This window comes from Mesoplodon mirus, assembly GCF_964341445.2.
Source record: "Mesoplodon mirus genome assembly, chromosome: 3".
Taxonomy (NCBI): domain Eukaryota; kingdom Metazoa; phylum Chordata; class Mammalia; order Artiodactyla; family Ziphiidae; genus Mesoplodon; species Mesoplodon mirus.
In genome coordinates this window covers 10,126,752-10,142,633 of record NC_138978.1, presented here as the reverse complement: position 1 = coordinate 10,142,633, position 15,882 = coordinate 10,126,752, and the positions used below count along the sequence as shown (strand labels likewise).

Sequence of the window (15,882 nt, the reverse complement as noted above, 5' to 3'; positions counted from 1 at the left end):
GGGTTAATTTCTTGTTCGGGTAAATCCTTCGCGAGTCCCTCGGCCCTCCCTCCCCGGAGCTGCCCCCTCCGCCCGAGCCTCCCGGGCTCCCCTGGTCGGTCCGCGCTCCATCGCCCCCGCGCGCCCGGGCGCAAGCCCTCCCCGCCCCGGCAGCCCTCCGGCTCCCCGCGCCTGGCCTCCGGGACCCCGCGCGCCCGGGCGCAAGCCCTCTCCGCCCCGGCAGCCCTCCGGCTCCCCGCGCCCGTCCTCCGGGACCCCGCGCGCCGCCCCGCGCCAGGGCTCGGCCCCGGAGCCGCGTCCGCGTCGCCGCCGCTCGCGTGGGTCCCGGCTATGAGCCCCCGCGCCGCCCCCCGCGCCCCCGCCGGCGCCGCCGCCGCGCTGGGGCTCTGCAGCCTCCTGCTGCTGCTTCCGCCAGGAGCCGCGTGCCCCGCGGGCTGCGCCTGCACCGATCCGCACACCGTGGACTGCCGCGACCGCGGGCTGCCCAGCGTGCCCGACCCCTTCCCCCTGGACGTGCGCAAGCTCCTGGTGGCCGGTAACCGCATCCAGCACATCCCCGAGGGCTTCTTCATTTTCTACGGCGACCTGGTCTACCTGGACTTCAGGAACAACTCTCTGCGCTCTCTGGAGGAGGGCACGTTCAGCGGCTCGGCCAAGCTCGCCTTCCTCGACCTCAGCTACAACAACCTGACCCAGCTGGGCGCCGGCGCCTTCCGCTCGGCCGGGAGGCTGGTCAAGCTGAGCCTGGCCAACAACAACCTGGCGGGCGTGCACGAGGCCGCCTTCGAAACCCTGGAGTCGCTGCAGGTGCTGGAGCTCAACGACAACAACCTGCGCAGCCTCAACGTGGCCGCCCTGGCCGCGCTGCCTGCGCTGCGCACCCTGCGCCTGGACGGGAACCCCTGGCTCTGCGACTGCGACTTCGCCCACCTCTTCTCCTGGATCCAGGAGAACGTGTCCAAGCTGCCCAAAGGTGAGCCTGCCGGCCGGACCGGGAAGCGGGAAGGAGTGAGGGAGAGTGCGGGGAGAGGCCGACAAAGCCCGGGAGCCTAGGGCAGCGAGCGGCCTCGCGTTGAGCCTGGAAGGGGTGGCCTGGGCGCCCACGGCCACTGCCCTGGATGAGAGTTGCTCCCGGTGTAACCCTCCCAGGTTCCCAGTCTGAACTTTTCCTGGGACTCTGCTAGGGAAGGGGAGGGGGGAGGGACACATCTGGAATTCTCTGGAGATTCTGGGCCTGTTGCCCTGCTTTCCCCCCCTGTTTCTCCAACAGTGTTTGGGACCTGGATTTCCGAGACCATCCTGTGGGGCTTTGGGTCCTAGTACTGGTGGGTGTGGGTTATTTCTGGGCCCCTCCTAAGTGGAACACACCCTACTCTGTGGGTAGCATTTCGGCACCCACCTCACTACACTGAACATGGAGAGACAGCCGGCCGGTTCTAAGAGCTCCCCAAGGGCTTCTGTAACCTGAGTAGGTCTTCGTTTCTCAGCTCCCAGTTTGCCCTTCTGTCTAAAAGGGGTGAGGAATACTCCTGGTGAGGAAAAGCCGCAGCCTGCTAAGAGCCAGTAATGCAGTAAAGATTTGCCGTTCAGTAACTTTTCAGCCCAGACGTGAAATTGCTGAACAAAATCTTGTGGGCTGGGGCACCCTTTGCTTGCCTGGTGCACTTTTCTGGCAGTGACATGGACATACGTCCCCACCTGGCAGACAGGAACATAAGGGCACAGCAGGTAAGAGACCCTGTGAAGGCCAGTGGGAAGGAAGCAAAGGCAGAGCTGAGAAGAGGGGACCCCAGCATCCATAAAGATGAGCCCCAGGACGGGGAGCAGGTGAAATGCCCTTAGTTTCAGTAGATTCCAGGCTTCCACTGGTGAGCATGTGAGCGTGGGTCCCAGCAGCGACCTCTCAGAGCCAGACTCCACCTCCCACCTTGACCCCAAGGGTTTGTCAGAACAGGAACCAGAGCTGAAAGACCCACAGTCTAAAAGGTGACATAGATGTGGATTTATCATGGGTAAATATATATTTTTTCCATTTATTGAGAATTCAAAAATGCTGCTCATTTATGTCCGGAATGCCTGTGCTCACTTATTCATTCTGTGCTGTCACTAAGCACAAATCCCAGGCATTAGGGGCAGTCACTTCTCTGCTGACACGGGCCCCTGAGCTGGCAGGTGAAGCCCAGGCTGGCTCTCCCACATGAGCAAGTCCTAAAAAGATCTGACCTGCAAGGTACAGAGTCGCCTAACTTTAAACTTTGCCTTCATTCACTCCCCAGACCCTCCCCACCAGCAGACTGGAAGGTCCAGATGCAGGCCTCACTGCTGAACGGGGGTTCCCCTTGGTTCTGATGGCTTCTGCCTTTGCTTCTTGGTAGAGTTGGCATCATGAACCCCAGTTGTCAGTTGAGGTGCTGTCATTGGCTCCCACCATCATTCACTCGAGGGCTAGGGGTTACGGGTCAGGAGCTGTGGATTTCAGTCTCAGTTCTGCCATGGATGGCTGTGACCTTGACCAGGACAGGTATCCTGTCTGGGCTTCGGTTTCTTCATCTTTACAGTACTTTGATTGACGTCTGAGGCCTCTACAGAGCCCTGGATTGGAAGGTGTACACTGGAGTCCTGGCTTAAAAGCTGGGTGACTCTGGGAAAGTCCTTTGAACCTCCTCTTCCTCCTGTGTGAAACTGGGACACAGTGATGCTGACCCATCCATCTGACCAGTGATTGTCAGGATACTGTGGGTAAATTAAAGAACAAAGAATATAAAATGTTATCCTTCCTACTGTCTGTAATGCAGGAAAGTGAAGAGCCACCAGATGAGGATGTGTGGCTGGGGGGTAAGGATGGACAGGTCCAGAGCAAGGAACAGTGTCCAGGCCCTGGGGAAGGGTTGGTCTCATTCAGGGGGGAGAGGATGGAGGCAGCAGGGGGGCTTCCGGCGCCTCCTGGGCTGAAGCACCAAGAGCAGCTCTGACCTCACTGCCCACGTTCTGTGGCCAGAGCAGTGTCCCGAGCTCTGTGAACCGAAAGTGGGGCGGTTGTGGAGCACCTAGCCCAGGCCTTGATGTGGGAGAGCTGGGTTCCCATGTAGACTCAGATGATGACCCTGGACAAGTCCCTGACCTCTCTGTGCCTCTGTTTCCCTGCCTCTGACTTCAGACTGAAGATCAGAATCCCACAGCGTGTTTGCGGCGAGGGCTGTACGAAGTCAGCTCTGTCAAGGGTGTGGTCACCTTGGCAAGGAGTAGGTGATCGCTAGGTGTCAGTCACTCCCTTCCCTCCTCCTCCTGCATTTGGGCCTCTCATATGTTCACAGATGCAGCAGGCAAGGGGGCCAAGTGCCTAGACTCTGGCACAGAGCTGCTTGGTTCACATCTTGCCTCTACTTCTTACTAGTTGGAAGGATTCAAAGGGTATTATCTATAAAGTACTTAGAACAGAGCCTGACACACAGTGAGTACTAATAAGCATTAGCGCTGTTACTATTACCCCGTTTTCTCTGGGAGGCCCAGAGAGGTGATGCCAGTGACTGGCCCAAGGTCACACAGAGGCTTAGAAACAGCTGGGAGTGCACCAGGACCTCCTGGCTCCCCACCACCCGCCCCTGGCCATGCTGACTACCCACTTCCCACCAAGCAAAGCCAGGCACCATGGGGCACAAGCTCCAAGGCTTCCTAGGCAGGCACCCAGGGGAGGGAATTCAGAGGAAGGCGCACAGGGGACCCGCCCTCACTGTCTTTCCTTCACCTCCCCTGTCCCTCCTCCCCCAGAGAAGCAAACTGCATGGAGCAAGTGACCTTGACGAGCTCTGACAGCACAAAAAATGTGATCGTCTGCCAGTGAGCCTCCTTGCTGACGGGAGCACTCAGTCACCCGTCGAGGGCAGCCGGTCCCCTCTGCGCAGGCTCCTCAGGGCTCGATGGGGAAGCGGGGCACGGAGGCATCTGGGTCTGAGGACTCAGGGGGAGCCGGCCTGCTGGTGCTGGGTCTGAAGGAAGAGAGCAAGGGGGCGCCTGCCAGAATGCCCGCTGGCCAACTTAGCAACAACAGGCAAGCAAACAAACCCCAAACAAGAAAACAAACAAACAATACTCCAGGATGCCTGACTCGCTCTGAATTTCAGATAAAGGAGGCATAATGTTTTCGTATAAGTATGTCCCGTGCCATGTTTGGGATATTCTCACACACAGGATTACTTGTTGTTCTTCTGGAATCCACGTCACTGGCCGTCCTGTGTTTTACCCCGTGGCCCTGCCTTATGGTGGCGGTTTGTGGTTTCCAAGCGCCGTCTCTTGTAAGACAATACCTGAGCCTGGGCTTTACCCACAACTTACCTGACAAGAAGCACACGAGGTGCAAAGAAATGAAGTGGTTTGCACACGGTCACATCGTTAGTGACTGAGATGAGCTTGCACTCAGGAGTGTCTGACCCCACTCCTAATTCTTTCTGGAGGGTGAGAATAGCCCCGGCGCTGTCCTACCGTCCCCGACTCTCATGGGTGACAGCTGACCTTCCAGCCCCAGATTCTGCACCTGGTCTGGCGGTTCCCCCAGTAGACAGTAGGTCCTGGGCCAAGTGGGGCAGTATACCGTCAAGGGAACAGTGACCATCCCCCTTTCAGTAGAAGGGCTCCAGACCTGGAAGCAAGAGACCTGGGAAGTCGCTCAAGTAACCAGCAGGATAGAGAGGGAGAGATGGGGAAAGTGTGGGGAGACAGGGAAGCATTGGCACCTTCTCAGCAGACAGTGATCTTTAAAAAGCCCCCCAGTCCCTCCCACTGCCTTCCCTGTACAGCAGCCCAGTGAGGTGGGTAGGGAATGAAAACACACGGGTGATGAGAAACCAGTGTGCTAATCACCTAGGGCGCTTGTTTGACATGCAGATTCCTGGGCCCCCAGACCTACTGAATGTGTGCCTGGGGGGTGAGGCCCGGGGATCTGCATTTTAATTCCCCCCACCCTCAGCCCCTGAAAGGGGCTTGCAGTGCACACTCACTAAAGCTTGAAAACCACGCTGGAGGGGGACGTCATTTTGCTGCAGCTGTGGAAACGCTGTGTGACGTTATACGACTTTCCTGTCTCTCTGTGTCTCAGATTTTTCTTTGGTAAACAAAGGAGTATGGGTAGGAGGATTTTAAGGTTCCTTCCAACTCTAAAGTTCTATGGTTTCAAGGGAAGGGAAGACTGTCTGTGTCTTAAAGGTTGGGACGTTGAGGCCTGGGGAGACCAGGTCCCTCCAGAGACCCCTCTGCTGGAGTCCAGGTGGCTGTAGTCTCTGTGCGGTGGGGAGAGGGCGGAGCACACAGGCAGCCCGGGGCTCTGGGCTCCCAGGACATCTCCCGTGTCCCAGCCTTGAGCCTGGAGCCTCAGGCAGGAAAGGCCACTGGGTATAAGGAACCATAGCCGGCAGGCAAGGGGCTGTCTCTGTGCTCAGAGGTGCATGGAGCCAGCAGGCTTCCCCGGGGACACAGACCACACCGCGCCCTGAGAGTGTACTATGGGAGAAGCCCAAGCAGGAGCTGGGGCCTGGGGGTGAGGGGTGCCGAATAGTGAGGCACTTTCTGTCACCTCCCTTTGCAGCCGTGGCTTCGTGTGGCCTGCAGGACACAGCCCACAGCCCCAGAGGAGAGATCTGAGCTGCAACTGGGACCTTGACAAGGGAGGCTGTGGGGAGGGAAGGGCTGGGAGAAGCGGGGACTGGGGGAAAATTAAACACGGCTGCATGTCATGCCTTGAGTCTGTTCACCCAGGCCCCTTGGGTGGGTACCAGCCTTCGAGACAAGGTCCACTGTAGTGCCCGGAGCATCCGGGCATTCTGTGGCTCAGCCACTGCAGGGTGGACCCTGCAGGCAGAGTCCCGTTGAGGAGGGGGTTCATGGCAAGTGGGGTGCTCACCAGTTATATCACTAACCCTGCCTGCTTAGCAGGCCAGACTCGCAGCCTTCTGGGGGAGCCCGCCCCCCATCTCCCAGTAACTCCACCTCCCTTTCCTGATGTCAGATGCCATGAGGGCCTGGTTTGGTCAGATGAGTGGGGACTTGTTGTCATACTGACAAAAGAAACAGTAATTCAGCCAAAGGGACACAAGCTGATGCTTGCCTGGAGGTCACACAGGTCCTTTTCTCCCAGGTGACTCGTTTTCTTTGAAAATAAAAGCATTTTATTTTTCTGATTATAAAATAACAGGTCCTTTGTAGACTTGGGAAATGTAGATAAATATCATGAAGAGAATAAAAACCACCCAGAATCCCACTGCTACGAAAGTTTTACTGTGTTTAGTTCTGGTTTTATTCTTATGCACATATATATATATTTTAAACAAATTGATATTATACTATATATCTTATTACTGACTCTTTTCCTCTTACTGAGTTGTGAGTTACCTGTCATTATAGCTCTTTGAAAAGTTAACATTTTATGGTCATGGAAAAGGTCATTTTATGTCTAGTCATTGAACCTGTCTCCTGTTATTAGAAATGTGCATTGTTTTTTTTCTGTTTTTTCTGTTTTGTAACATACACGGTGCTGAACTGAACATCCTCATTCATGTAAATTTGTGGACATTTCCGGTTATTTCTCTGGGGTGGATTCTTTGAGGTGGAATCACCAGGTCAGAGTCTACGGTTATTTTAAACCTCTGCATACATTTTTACCTAATTGCACCCCAGACAGCAGGCTCTGTTGGCAAATAGAAAGTACCTGTCTCACCATGCCTCTCCCAGGTTTACGTATTATTATTTTTAAACATGCTTTCCAATTTAATAGACAGAACAATGACATCCCCTTACTGCTATAATTTGCATGATTTGCTCGCCAGCGGAGTGGACCACTCCCTTATGTTTATACGCTTAAGAGAACCACGTTCCTGGCAGAGGTTGGTTGAGGTCTTGCTCGCTCTTGCAAGGGGCCTCCTCCTCCTGCTGCAGTTGACAGGCCTGTACATGTCCTGGTGTCATAGGCTCATGTGTTTTTAACTTGTGTCTTAATTAGAGTTGGGTCCCCGTGTCACTTTTCTCACCATCCCCAGTGTCCCAGCCGGGTGTCAGCTTTTACAGACACCACGATCTGGAGTCCGGGGGAGAGTCAACTGCAAACAAGACCTGAGACAACTCTGCCCTGTGTCTCTTCTCCCTGGAGAGCCCCACCCGGTCCTGCTACCCTGTCCCAAACATTGGATCTTTCTGGACATGTCAGCTTCATCCTGCTGCTCTATCAATTAACTCAAAGGGCGACCTCATTGCCGGGCTAGTGGACAGAGGACCTGCCTTCCTGCCCAGCTAGGACAGCCCCGGGGGAGCACAGGCAGTTGGGGATTTGCTCTGGAGAGGCCAGTGTCACTGTTACCTGAAGCTGACAGGCTGCCATCTGACTCAGATACCCAAAGGCTTAGGCCTTTCAGCCAAGTGGCCGTCCAGTGCCCGCTGTCCCAGAATCCTGTGGTCTCCAAGGTAGCTGGGAATGAGGTGCTTGGCAGGCCTTGTCACCTTCGAGCTGGCAGTGTGATGATGGCCCAGAAGGACCTCCTCGTGGGGGGGTTGTCGTGAGGACCGGAATTGGGAATGTTCACGGTTACGTAGGCCAAAGCGCATCCTGAACTTGGTCACTGTAGGATAACAGCAGAGTGTGTCAGTCCAGTCCTGGGAGTGTTCTGGGCTCCTGCCCTCGGGTCTTTGCCCAAACGGTGCCAGCCAGGTCCCTGACTCTTCCCTCCCGCCCTTCCCCACCTCTACTTCTCTACCTTTCTGGTTTTTACTTGGCCTTCCAGCCTCCAACCCTCTGGGCCTCAAGGCTGGGTTGGGAGTCTGGCCTGTGTGATCTCATTGGATGCTGTGTTATCTCTATGGCCACTACTTGAGCTTGTCAGTTCACAGGTCTGGCCTGTCTTGAGGACACAAACTGTGTCTTTTTCTCCTTGAGTCCCCAGCAGCTGGTGCAGTCTATGGCATGTGTGGAAACCTTTTGATGGCTTCCATTGCACTTAGAACAAGCCAGCTCCCTCCTATGTCCCACGAGGCTCCATCCCCACACCAGCCACGCTGGCCTTCCTCTGTCCCATGAACACGCCAGGTGCCAGTGACCAACCAGGACCTCCTAACTTACGGCTCCCTCTCCTGCTAAGACGTTTCCCACCCCAAATGGCTGCGTCTTCCTCATCATCATGTCCCCAGGAGATGTCCCCTCCTCAGAGAGGCCTTCCTTGACCACCCCGCCCAATCAGTCCTGTCCCCACTCTCTCATCGTTGTCATATCTGCTTGTTTTGTCTGTGGCGTCTCGCTCACTGAGTCCACATTCTCTCGTTCACAAGTCTTGTCCCTCTAGAAACATGAGCGCCAGGTCAGCATGCTCCCTGCTGCGTCCCTAGCGCCTGGGGCCATGCCCAGTGTAGAAGGGGCTCTGTGGGGCAGTAGGCATATGTGAGTAAGTGGACAAATGCACACTCCCGAGGGCTGTGTCACAAGGGCCATTGGGGGGACAGGCCAACATCACTGGCCTTGGCTTTTGTCCCCACCAAATACCCCCTCTCCGACTTTGGTCAGCCAAGGCTATCCAGATCACCTTTTAGCAAAGACAGAGACCCAGAATGGGGGTTCTCTGAGCTCCTTCAGCAGATTCTGTGTGATCCTGGTCAAATCCTGAGCCTCAGGCTCCCCACCGTGAAGGCAGGAGGGAGCCAGCTGTGCCTGCCCCATCTGTTGGAGCAGCGTTGGCAAGATGGCGGGGCGGCCATTCGTCCTGGGAGTCCGTTAGCCTCTGCTCTGCAAGGTGCAGTGAGAATGGCTGGTGGGGGGAATTCAGGACACTGAGGCCGCCGATCTCAGTTTACCCCGATAAATCGGAAACCAGCTGCCTCTGACATTAAACAAACAGAAGGGTGTCTTGTAAGCATGTGCGTGTCACCAGGAACCCAAGTCCTGAACAGTCAGGCTTCAGGGAGCTCGTGGCTGAGACCCGAGTGGCTGCAGGGAACACAGCGCCTCCTTTTTTCACCATCTGCTTCTCACACTTTTTTTTACCCCCCTTCATATACTGATGGCCTTTCTGTATTTTTCCATCCATGTGGCCAAAAATACGCTGCTCCGTTCACAAGACCAGCTGAGGCTGGGCGAGACTGTGCTGTGTTGGTCCCAATGTCCAGGTCCCGGGAGGAGGCTCTGGGGGGCAGAGCTTAGGGATGGGGGCTGGGCAGGCCATGCACTAGACATCCAGCTAGGCAGCCGTGACCGTGGCCGAGCTTCCAGTGAACTGTCTGACGGCAGATAAATCCCCCGACATTCCTGGGCCCTGGTGTTCCCTCTGTCAAATGCAAGTGATAGCATCTGCCCTTTGACCTCGAGTGGTGTCATGTGAGGGTGCTCAGAGGGCAGCTTCCTCCAGCACTGCACATAGAAGCTGTTCTTTTCTTCCTTATCCAATTCATAGAAATGGGCAAACAGGCTTACAAATCCCACCGGATTTAAGCCTTTCCTGTCAAATCCCAGATGTCTACAATCCACATAGACGGGCATTATCTGTGTGTTCACAGCCCACCCTCCCAGTGGCTCTCAGCCTTTCCCCTCTGCTTCAGAGCCTGCCCATCCAGATACCCCCAGGTGCCTCATCTCTTCCATCCTCTGGGCTGGTCATGGGATAAATGCCAAGGGCAGGAGTCAGGACCTTGAGGGAGCTGCGGGTCACTCGGGATCCAGAGAGCTAGGAATCGGGGTCCCTGTCCCCACTTCCTTGTTAGCCAGCAGTCGACCTGTGCCATGTCCTCTTTCTCAGTTGCTCTAGATCATGAGTGGTGACCCCAGATGCCCCTGGGGGCTGTAGGTGGGAGTCATCAGAGAGGGTGGGGCAGGAGGAGAACCACATGCACATGAGAAACAACTTAGGGCACCGCGCTGGCCGGATTCCCCGAACACGGTGGTGGCTGCATTCCTCTCCCCAGCCACCCGCTTTAGACCCTGAGGCTAGATGACCTCAAAGGCCTCTTCTATCTCTGACTTTGGCTTGCTCCGTTCCCTCCCCAGCCAGCCTCCTCCGGGTCATGGGATGAGAGGGTCTGGAAGCCGCTCGCCCCCAGCTCCCAGCACAGGTTTCCTGGGTGGGTTCCCTTGGCATATAGACCCCATCACCCCGGTAGCTCTCTTTCAAATCAGTAGGTGCCAAAGTATGTTCCTCTCTTCTCCCTTTTCATGTGAAGAAAAGGCCCTCCCCTCACATTATTAGAAAGAATGGCATGGCTTTTGCCCAAGACACCAACGAGATGATGTCTCCTTTTAAACATAACCAACATAAATGATCGTCTGCATCAGACGTGAAGATGTCACATGGTCCCGTTGAGGGGCTGAGAGCTTAGAGCTGACAGTCAGGACACCCTGGACCTCCTGCCACCTCCTTGACCTGGGCAGGTCACCTGACTTGTCTGGGCTGTGGTTCCCTCATCTGTTACCTCGAGGTTTATTGGAAGATCAGGGAAATACTGATGTAAAAGAGCTTTAGAAGAAAATGGGGGCATGCAGAGTAACTGTCCTGAAGGATGAAGTTTTATACTCACAGATCTCTAGAAACAGGAAGAGTGGAAGCCATGCAGGGCCACACGGGGAAGCACTAGGGATGCTCAGGAGACAGAAGGAATGAAAGGAAAAACCGGTGAGAGTCTTTATTGTGGTTTTTGCAGGAAGGAATGGGCAAGGCAGGGTAAGCAGAGGAGGCAGGTTAAGGGTTGGCTAGTTTGAGTAATTTCAGGAGGCTCTGGCTAAAAGGGTGATCCTTAGCTGTCTAGTACCTGGCCCTGTGGTGATTTAGGGCAGGTAGGTAGTGTCTTGGACTGCAAGAACCTGATAAAAGGAGGTGGGTGGGGTATGGACTTGGGTTGGTAGCTTTGCATATCAAGCGTGTGTTCACTGGTGAGGGTTTACTGTCTCTAGGAACTGGCCAACCCCAGGAGGGACAGTCCATCCCCGGTGGCAAGGCCCCAAGATGCCAAAGCTAAATAAAATATAGAATGTAAAAATCATGATTAATACAAGGGTCATTGCACATATAATTGAGTAGGATGAGGTCATTAGGGTGGGCCCTAACCCAGTATGACTGGTGTCCTTATAAAAAAGAGGAGGGGCTTCCCTGGTGGCGCAGTGGTTGGGAGTCCGCCTGCCGATGCAGGGGACACGGGTTCGTGCCCCGGTCCGGGAACATCCTACATGCCGGAGCAGCTGGGCCCGTGAGCCATGGCCGCTGAGCCTGCGCGTCCGGAGCCTGTGCTCCGCGGCGGGAGAGGCCACAACAGTGAAAGGCCCGTGTACCGCAAAAGAAGAAATACAGAAAGAAAATTTAAAAAATAAAAAAAAAGAGGAGGTTTGGACACAGATGGACACAGAAAAAAACACCAGATGAAGGTGAAGGTTGAGCTCAGTGATGCCTCTACAAGCCAAGGAACGCCAAAAATTGCCAACAAACCACCAGATGCTAGGAGAGAGGAAGCAGCCTCTCTCTCGCAGCGCTCAGAAGGAACCAGCCCTGCCCACACCTTGATCTCAGACCTCTAGACTTCAGAACTATGAGACAATACATTTCCATTGTAAAGCCCCCAGTCTGTGGTGCTGTGTTACGGCAGCCCTGGGAAGATACTGCAGGGGATAATGATAACCACCCTCTTTGCCAGAGGCAGGGGGATGGATTCAGTAGCCTCCCAAATGGCATCCAGCCCTTGGATTTTATGATGTCAAGAACCAATTGCTTCACTTCCTTTGCATGTGGGAAAACAAGGTTCTAAAGGAACAAATCGGGCTCTTGTTTATGTGGTTGAGGGTTGTCCCTGCTTCCTGCCCTGAGCAGGCTGCTCCCATTGGCTCCATTTATTGCGTGTCTACTATGTTCCAGGCACTGAGCTAAGCACTCTAGGGCAGCTCCACTCAGTAGAAATAGAATTCAACGCACGTCTAGAATTTTAAATTTGCTAGTAGTCACATTTAAATAAATCAAACGAGTAGGTGAAATGAATTTCAGTATTTTATTTAACCCAGTGTATCCAAAATGTTATTCTTTCAACTTATCAATAGAAAACTCATTCATGAGATATTTTTCCATTCTTTGTTTCATAGAAAGTCTTCAAAATCTGGGTGTGTTCTATACGTACAGCACATCTAAGTCCAGACTGGCCATGATCAAGTTCTCAACATGTGGCTGGTGGCTACTGTAGTGGACAGTGTAGCTCTAAGTCTATGAGTGTCTTCCAAAGAGGTCAGTGCCAGGCGCACCCTATTTTACAGGTGAGAACTCCAAGGCACAGACAGGTTAATGTAACTTGGCCAAGGTCACTAGCCAAGAAGTGATAGAGGGAGGGGTGAGCCAGGGTCTTTGTCACCAACCATTGCATGGCTTCTTAGATATCATGTCAGAACCAGGTCCTTTATCTGCAAGCCCACCCTCTCAGGTCCACAGCTCCTGCTCTAGGTGCAGAACCAAACTTAGTGAGGCTTGCCAACTCAGAACCTTGACTTGGAGGAAATCAAAGCTGACTTGAACATATTCGTGGAAACCAGAGTAGACTAAACACCTGTTGAAAGCAAGTTCAACTCCTACTTTCTGCTCTTCTGAGAGCTTTATCTGGAACAATGACCCCTCCCTGCTTGCCAGAAAGATATCAAGTCACGTCCTTCCTCTGCTCAGAACTCTTCAGTAACTCCCATGTCACTGAGATTAGAAGCCAAGGTTCTTCCAGGGGCTTATAAGCAGCCCTCCACCCCCATGATCTGACCTCCTCCTTTCTTTCTGGCCTAATTTCCTACTCCTCCCCTTTCATTCACGCTGATCCAGGCACCCAGACCCCTTATTGTTCCCCAAACACACCAGGCATATTTCAACCTCAGGGCCTTTGCACTTGCTGCTCCCTCCACCTGGAGCACCCTTTCCTGATGTCCACATGACTTTCTCCCTCATTCCTTTTAGCCGCTTGCTCAAGTACCATTTTCTCACCAAGCCTTTCCTCCCAGCCCCACTGAATCCTGCGACCCGCCGCTTCCAGCTCTCCTTCCCTCCCCACTTTGCTTCTCTTTCTCCATAACACCTGTCACCATCTGCTGCATAATACATATTACTGATTTACTCATGGTCGGTCTGGTTTCCCTCACTAAATTGTAGTCACAAATGATTTTTTCACTGTTTTTACCCCAGAGCTGGCCTATATTAGGTGCTCGATATGTATTTGTTGACTGAATGAATGACTCAGTGATGGATGCTAACACAAGGTAAAGGAGAGAAGAGCAGAGAGGAGGTGGCCTCCAGAACCATCCCCCTTGCTTAGAGAAAACAGTTTGGTAAACTAATTCTCAGCAAAGTGGTAGTGACTTGAGGGCTAACCAGGAATAAATACAGTAAAGGCAGAAGGAAGGGATCTCTGCTCACTATGGAGGCACAGTCTGTGTAGAATTTCAGATGCGGGGAGGCCTGGAGGGAAGGTCGGAGCCCCCAGGCCTCATCAAACTGCAGCTTGTAAGCAGTTCCCTGGGCTTCCTGTCTGTTGGAAATTGCCAGAGGCTCTTTGTATTTGGAGAATAAGACCATACTGACATAGGAAAATGGATGTTTAACTAAGGACAGACGTGGAAGGACGTAGCCCCGTCTCCTGGTGTCTGAGGAGCTGTCACTGAATGTGACCAACTTGTTTTGGCCTCCGAAGATGGACCCATGGTTACGAACTACAAGGACACTGACTGTGACACTCTGTGAGGAGGGCCGGCCAGCTGTTGGGCTCCGCAAATGGCCTTGAGTTATTCTGATCTCTGTGTCCATCCTCACATCTCCTCTCTGACTCTGACCTTCCTCCCTCTTATAAGGACCCTTGTGACTACATTGGACCCACCTGGACAATCCATACCCTGAACTTAATCATATCTTCAAAGGTAACATTTTCTCAGATTCCAGGGATTAGGATGTGGTCATTTGGGGGGCATTTTTCTGTCACCACAGGGAAGTAACTTCACTTCCCCAGGCCGGCTTCTCCACCTGTGAAAGGAGAGGGTCAGATAACGGTGCATCCTCTCCACCTGCACAGGTTGTTTCTAACGACCCCCCCCCCCCAAACGCCGCACCTGAAGTCACTTCCCAAGAGCCCACAACTCTGGCCCCAGTGACAGCAGTTACCACAGTGCCAGGACCTGCTGAAAACTTCAGGGTGAAGGTGTCTGCCACCGGGATCCTGGGGCTCCCCCTGGTCCCCGCTGCCAGAGGAAGCATAAATCTGAAAAAAAAAAAAAAAACCAGCCTGGTTCCTGACTTCCCAGAAAAATCAGAATTTCTGTGTTGGTAAATTGTTTCGGAGCCATCCGGGGCATAGAGAGAGCTTTATGGGTTGAGAGGGAAGTGCCAGCCCTCGTGGGAAGACGTCCTGGAGTGGTTGTCATGAGCAGCACAGATGGGGCAGCCACCAGGTCACTCCAGAGAGAGGCAGGCAAGTGAAGTCCAACCAATGACCCATATGTGAGTGAGCCTGATCAAGACTGAGGGCACCGTGGTGTCGTGGAGAGAGGATGGGCTGTGGTGACAGCCAGGCTTGCCCTTAAGTCCAGACCCTCACAGACGAGTTGTATGACTTCAGGTAAGTCACACAGCTTCTTAGAGCCCCGGTCTCTGCATCTAAAACCTACCCCACATTTGCACCCATGTTCGTAGCAGCATTATTCACAATAGCCAAAAGCTGAGAGCAACACAAGTATCCATCGACGGATGAATGATAAACAAAATGTGGTCCGTCCATACAACAGAAGATTATTCAGCCTTAAAAGGAAGGAAATCCTGACACACACTGCAACATGGCTGAACCTGAGAACATGAGGCTAAGTGAAAGGGGCCAGTCATACAGGGACCAATACTGTATGGTCCCACTTATCTGAGGCACCTTGGAAGAGGCAAATTCATAGACACAGAACTGTGGTTGCCAGGGTCTGGGAGGAGGGAAGAATGGAGGATTCATGTTTAATGGGAACAGGGATTTAGTTTTGCAGAATGAAAAGAGTTCTAGAGATGGACGGTGGTGATAGCTGCACAGCAATGTGAATGTACTTTATGCCACAGAACTGCACACTTGAAAATGGTTAAGATGGCAAATTTTACCACAAAATTTAAATTAGAAAAATGCGACTACAGAAAAAATCCTCTGGGCTTCCCCGGTGGTGCAGTGGTTGGGAGTCCGCCTGCCAGTGCAGGGGACACAGGTTCGTGCCCCGGTCCGGGGGAGATCCCACATGCCGCGGAGCGGCTGGGCCCGTGAGCCATGGCCACTGAACCTGCGCGTCCGGAGCCTGTGCTCCTCAACGGAAGAGGCCACAACAGTGAGAGGCCCGCATACCACAAAAAAAAAAAAAAAAAAAAAAAATCCTCCAAAGCAGGCATCCCAGCCTCGGCATTACTGGCATTACGGGCTGGCTAATTCTTCGCCTTGGGGGTCACCCTGGCACTGTTGGGTGTTTAGTAACATCCCTCCTTCTACCCAGTAGATGCCAGTAGCATCCCACCTAGTGTGAGAACCAAAAATATCTCCAGACATCGTCAAATGCCCACTGAGAGGCAAAATCACCCTCAGATGAGAACCACTCTTCAAAAGGTCTGTGGAGAAAGAGGATTAAATGACACGGTAATGGTGAAGTACTTATCATAGTTCCTGGCAAATGATGAGCTTCAATAAATATTACTTCCCCGTAGAACGTCATCTCCACAGTGAAATCTGAGGTGGCCCGCTTAACACACACACCCCTGCCCACCCCCAGGACCACTTCTTCCAGCTGGCCAGTGAGCCCACTGACAGAGATTAACTTGGGACACTGGGTGCTCAGAGGGGCAGGTCTAAGGAGGGAGGCCCAGTGGGTGTCTCTGAGCAGTACGGAGCATCAATCACCATGAGTAG

General features: G+C 53.6%; 1 protein-coding gene across 1 annotated transcript in view; it reads left to right on the top strand.

The window, feature by feature from the left end:
- Positions 1–330: 330 nt before the first annotated feature.
- Positions 331–15,882, top strand: part of LRRC38 (leucine rich repeat containing 38) — a gene marked incomplete at both ends in the record, with an annotated part of 37,171 nt that continues 21,619 nt past the window's right edge. Inside the window, one exon of the mRNA XM_082614490.1 lies at positions 331–973. Coding sequence (XP_082470616.1) covers positions 331–973 — 643 coding nt within the window. The remainder of the gene's footprint in view (positions 974–15,882) is intronic.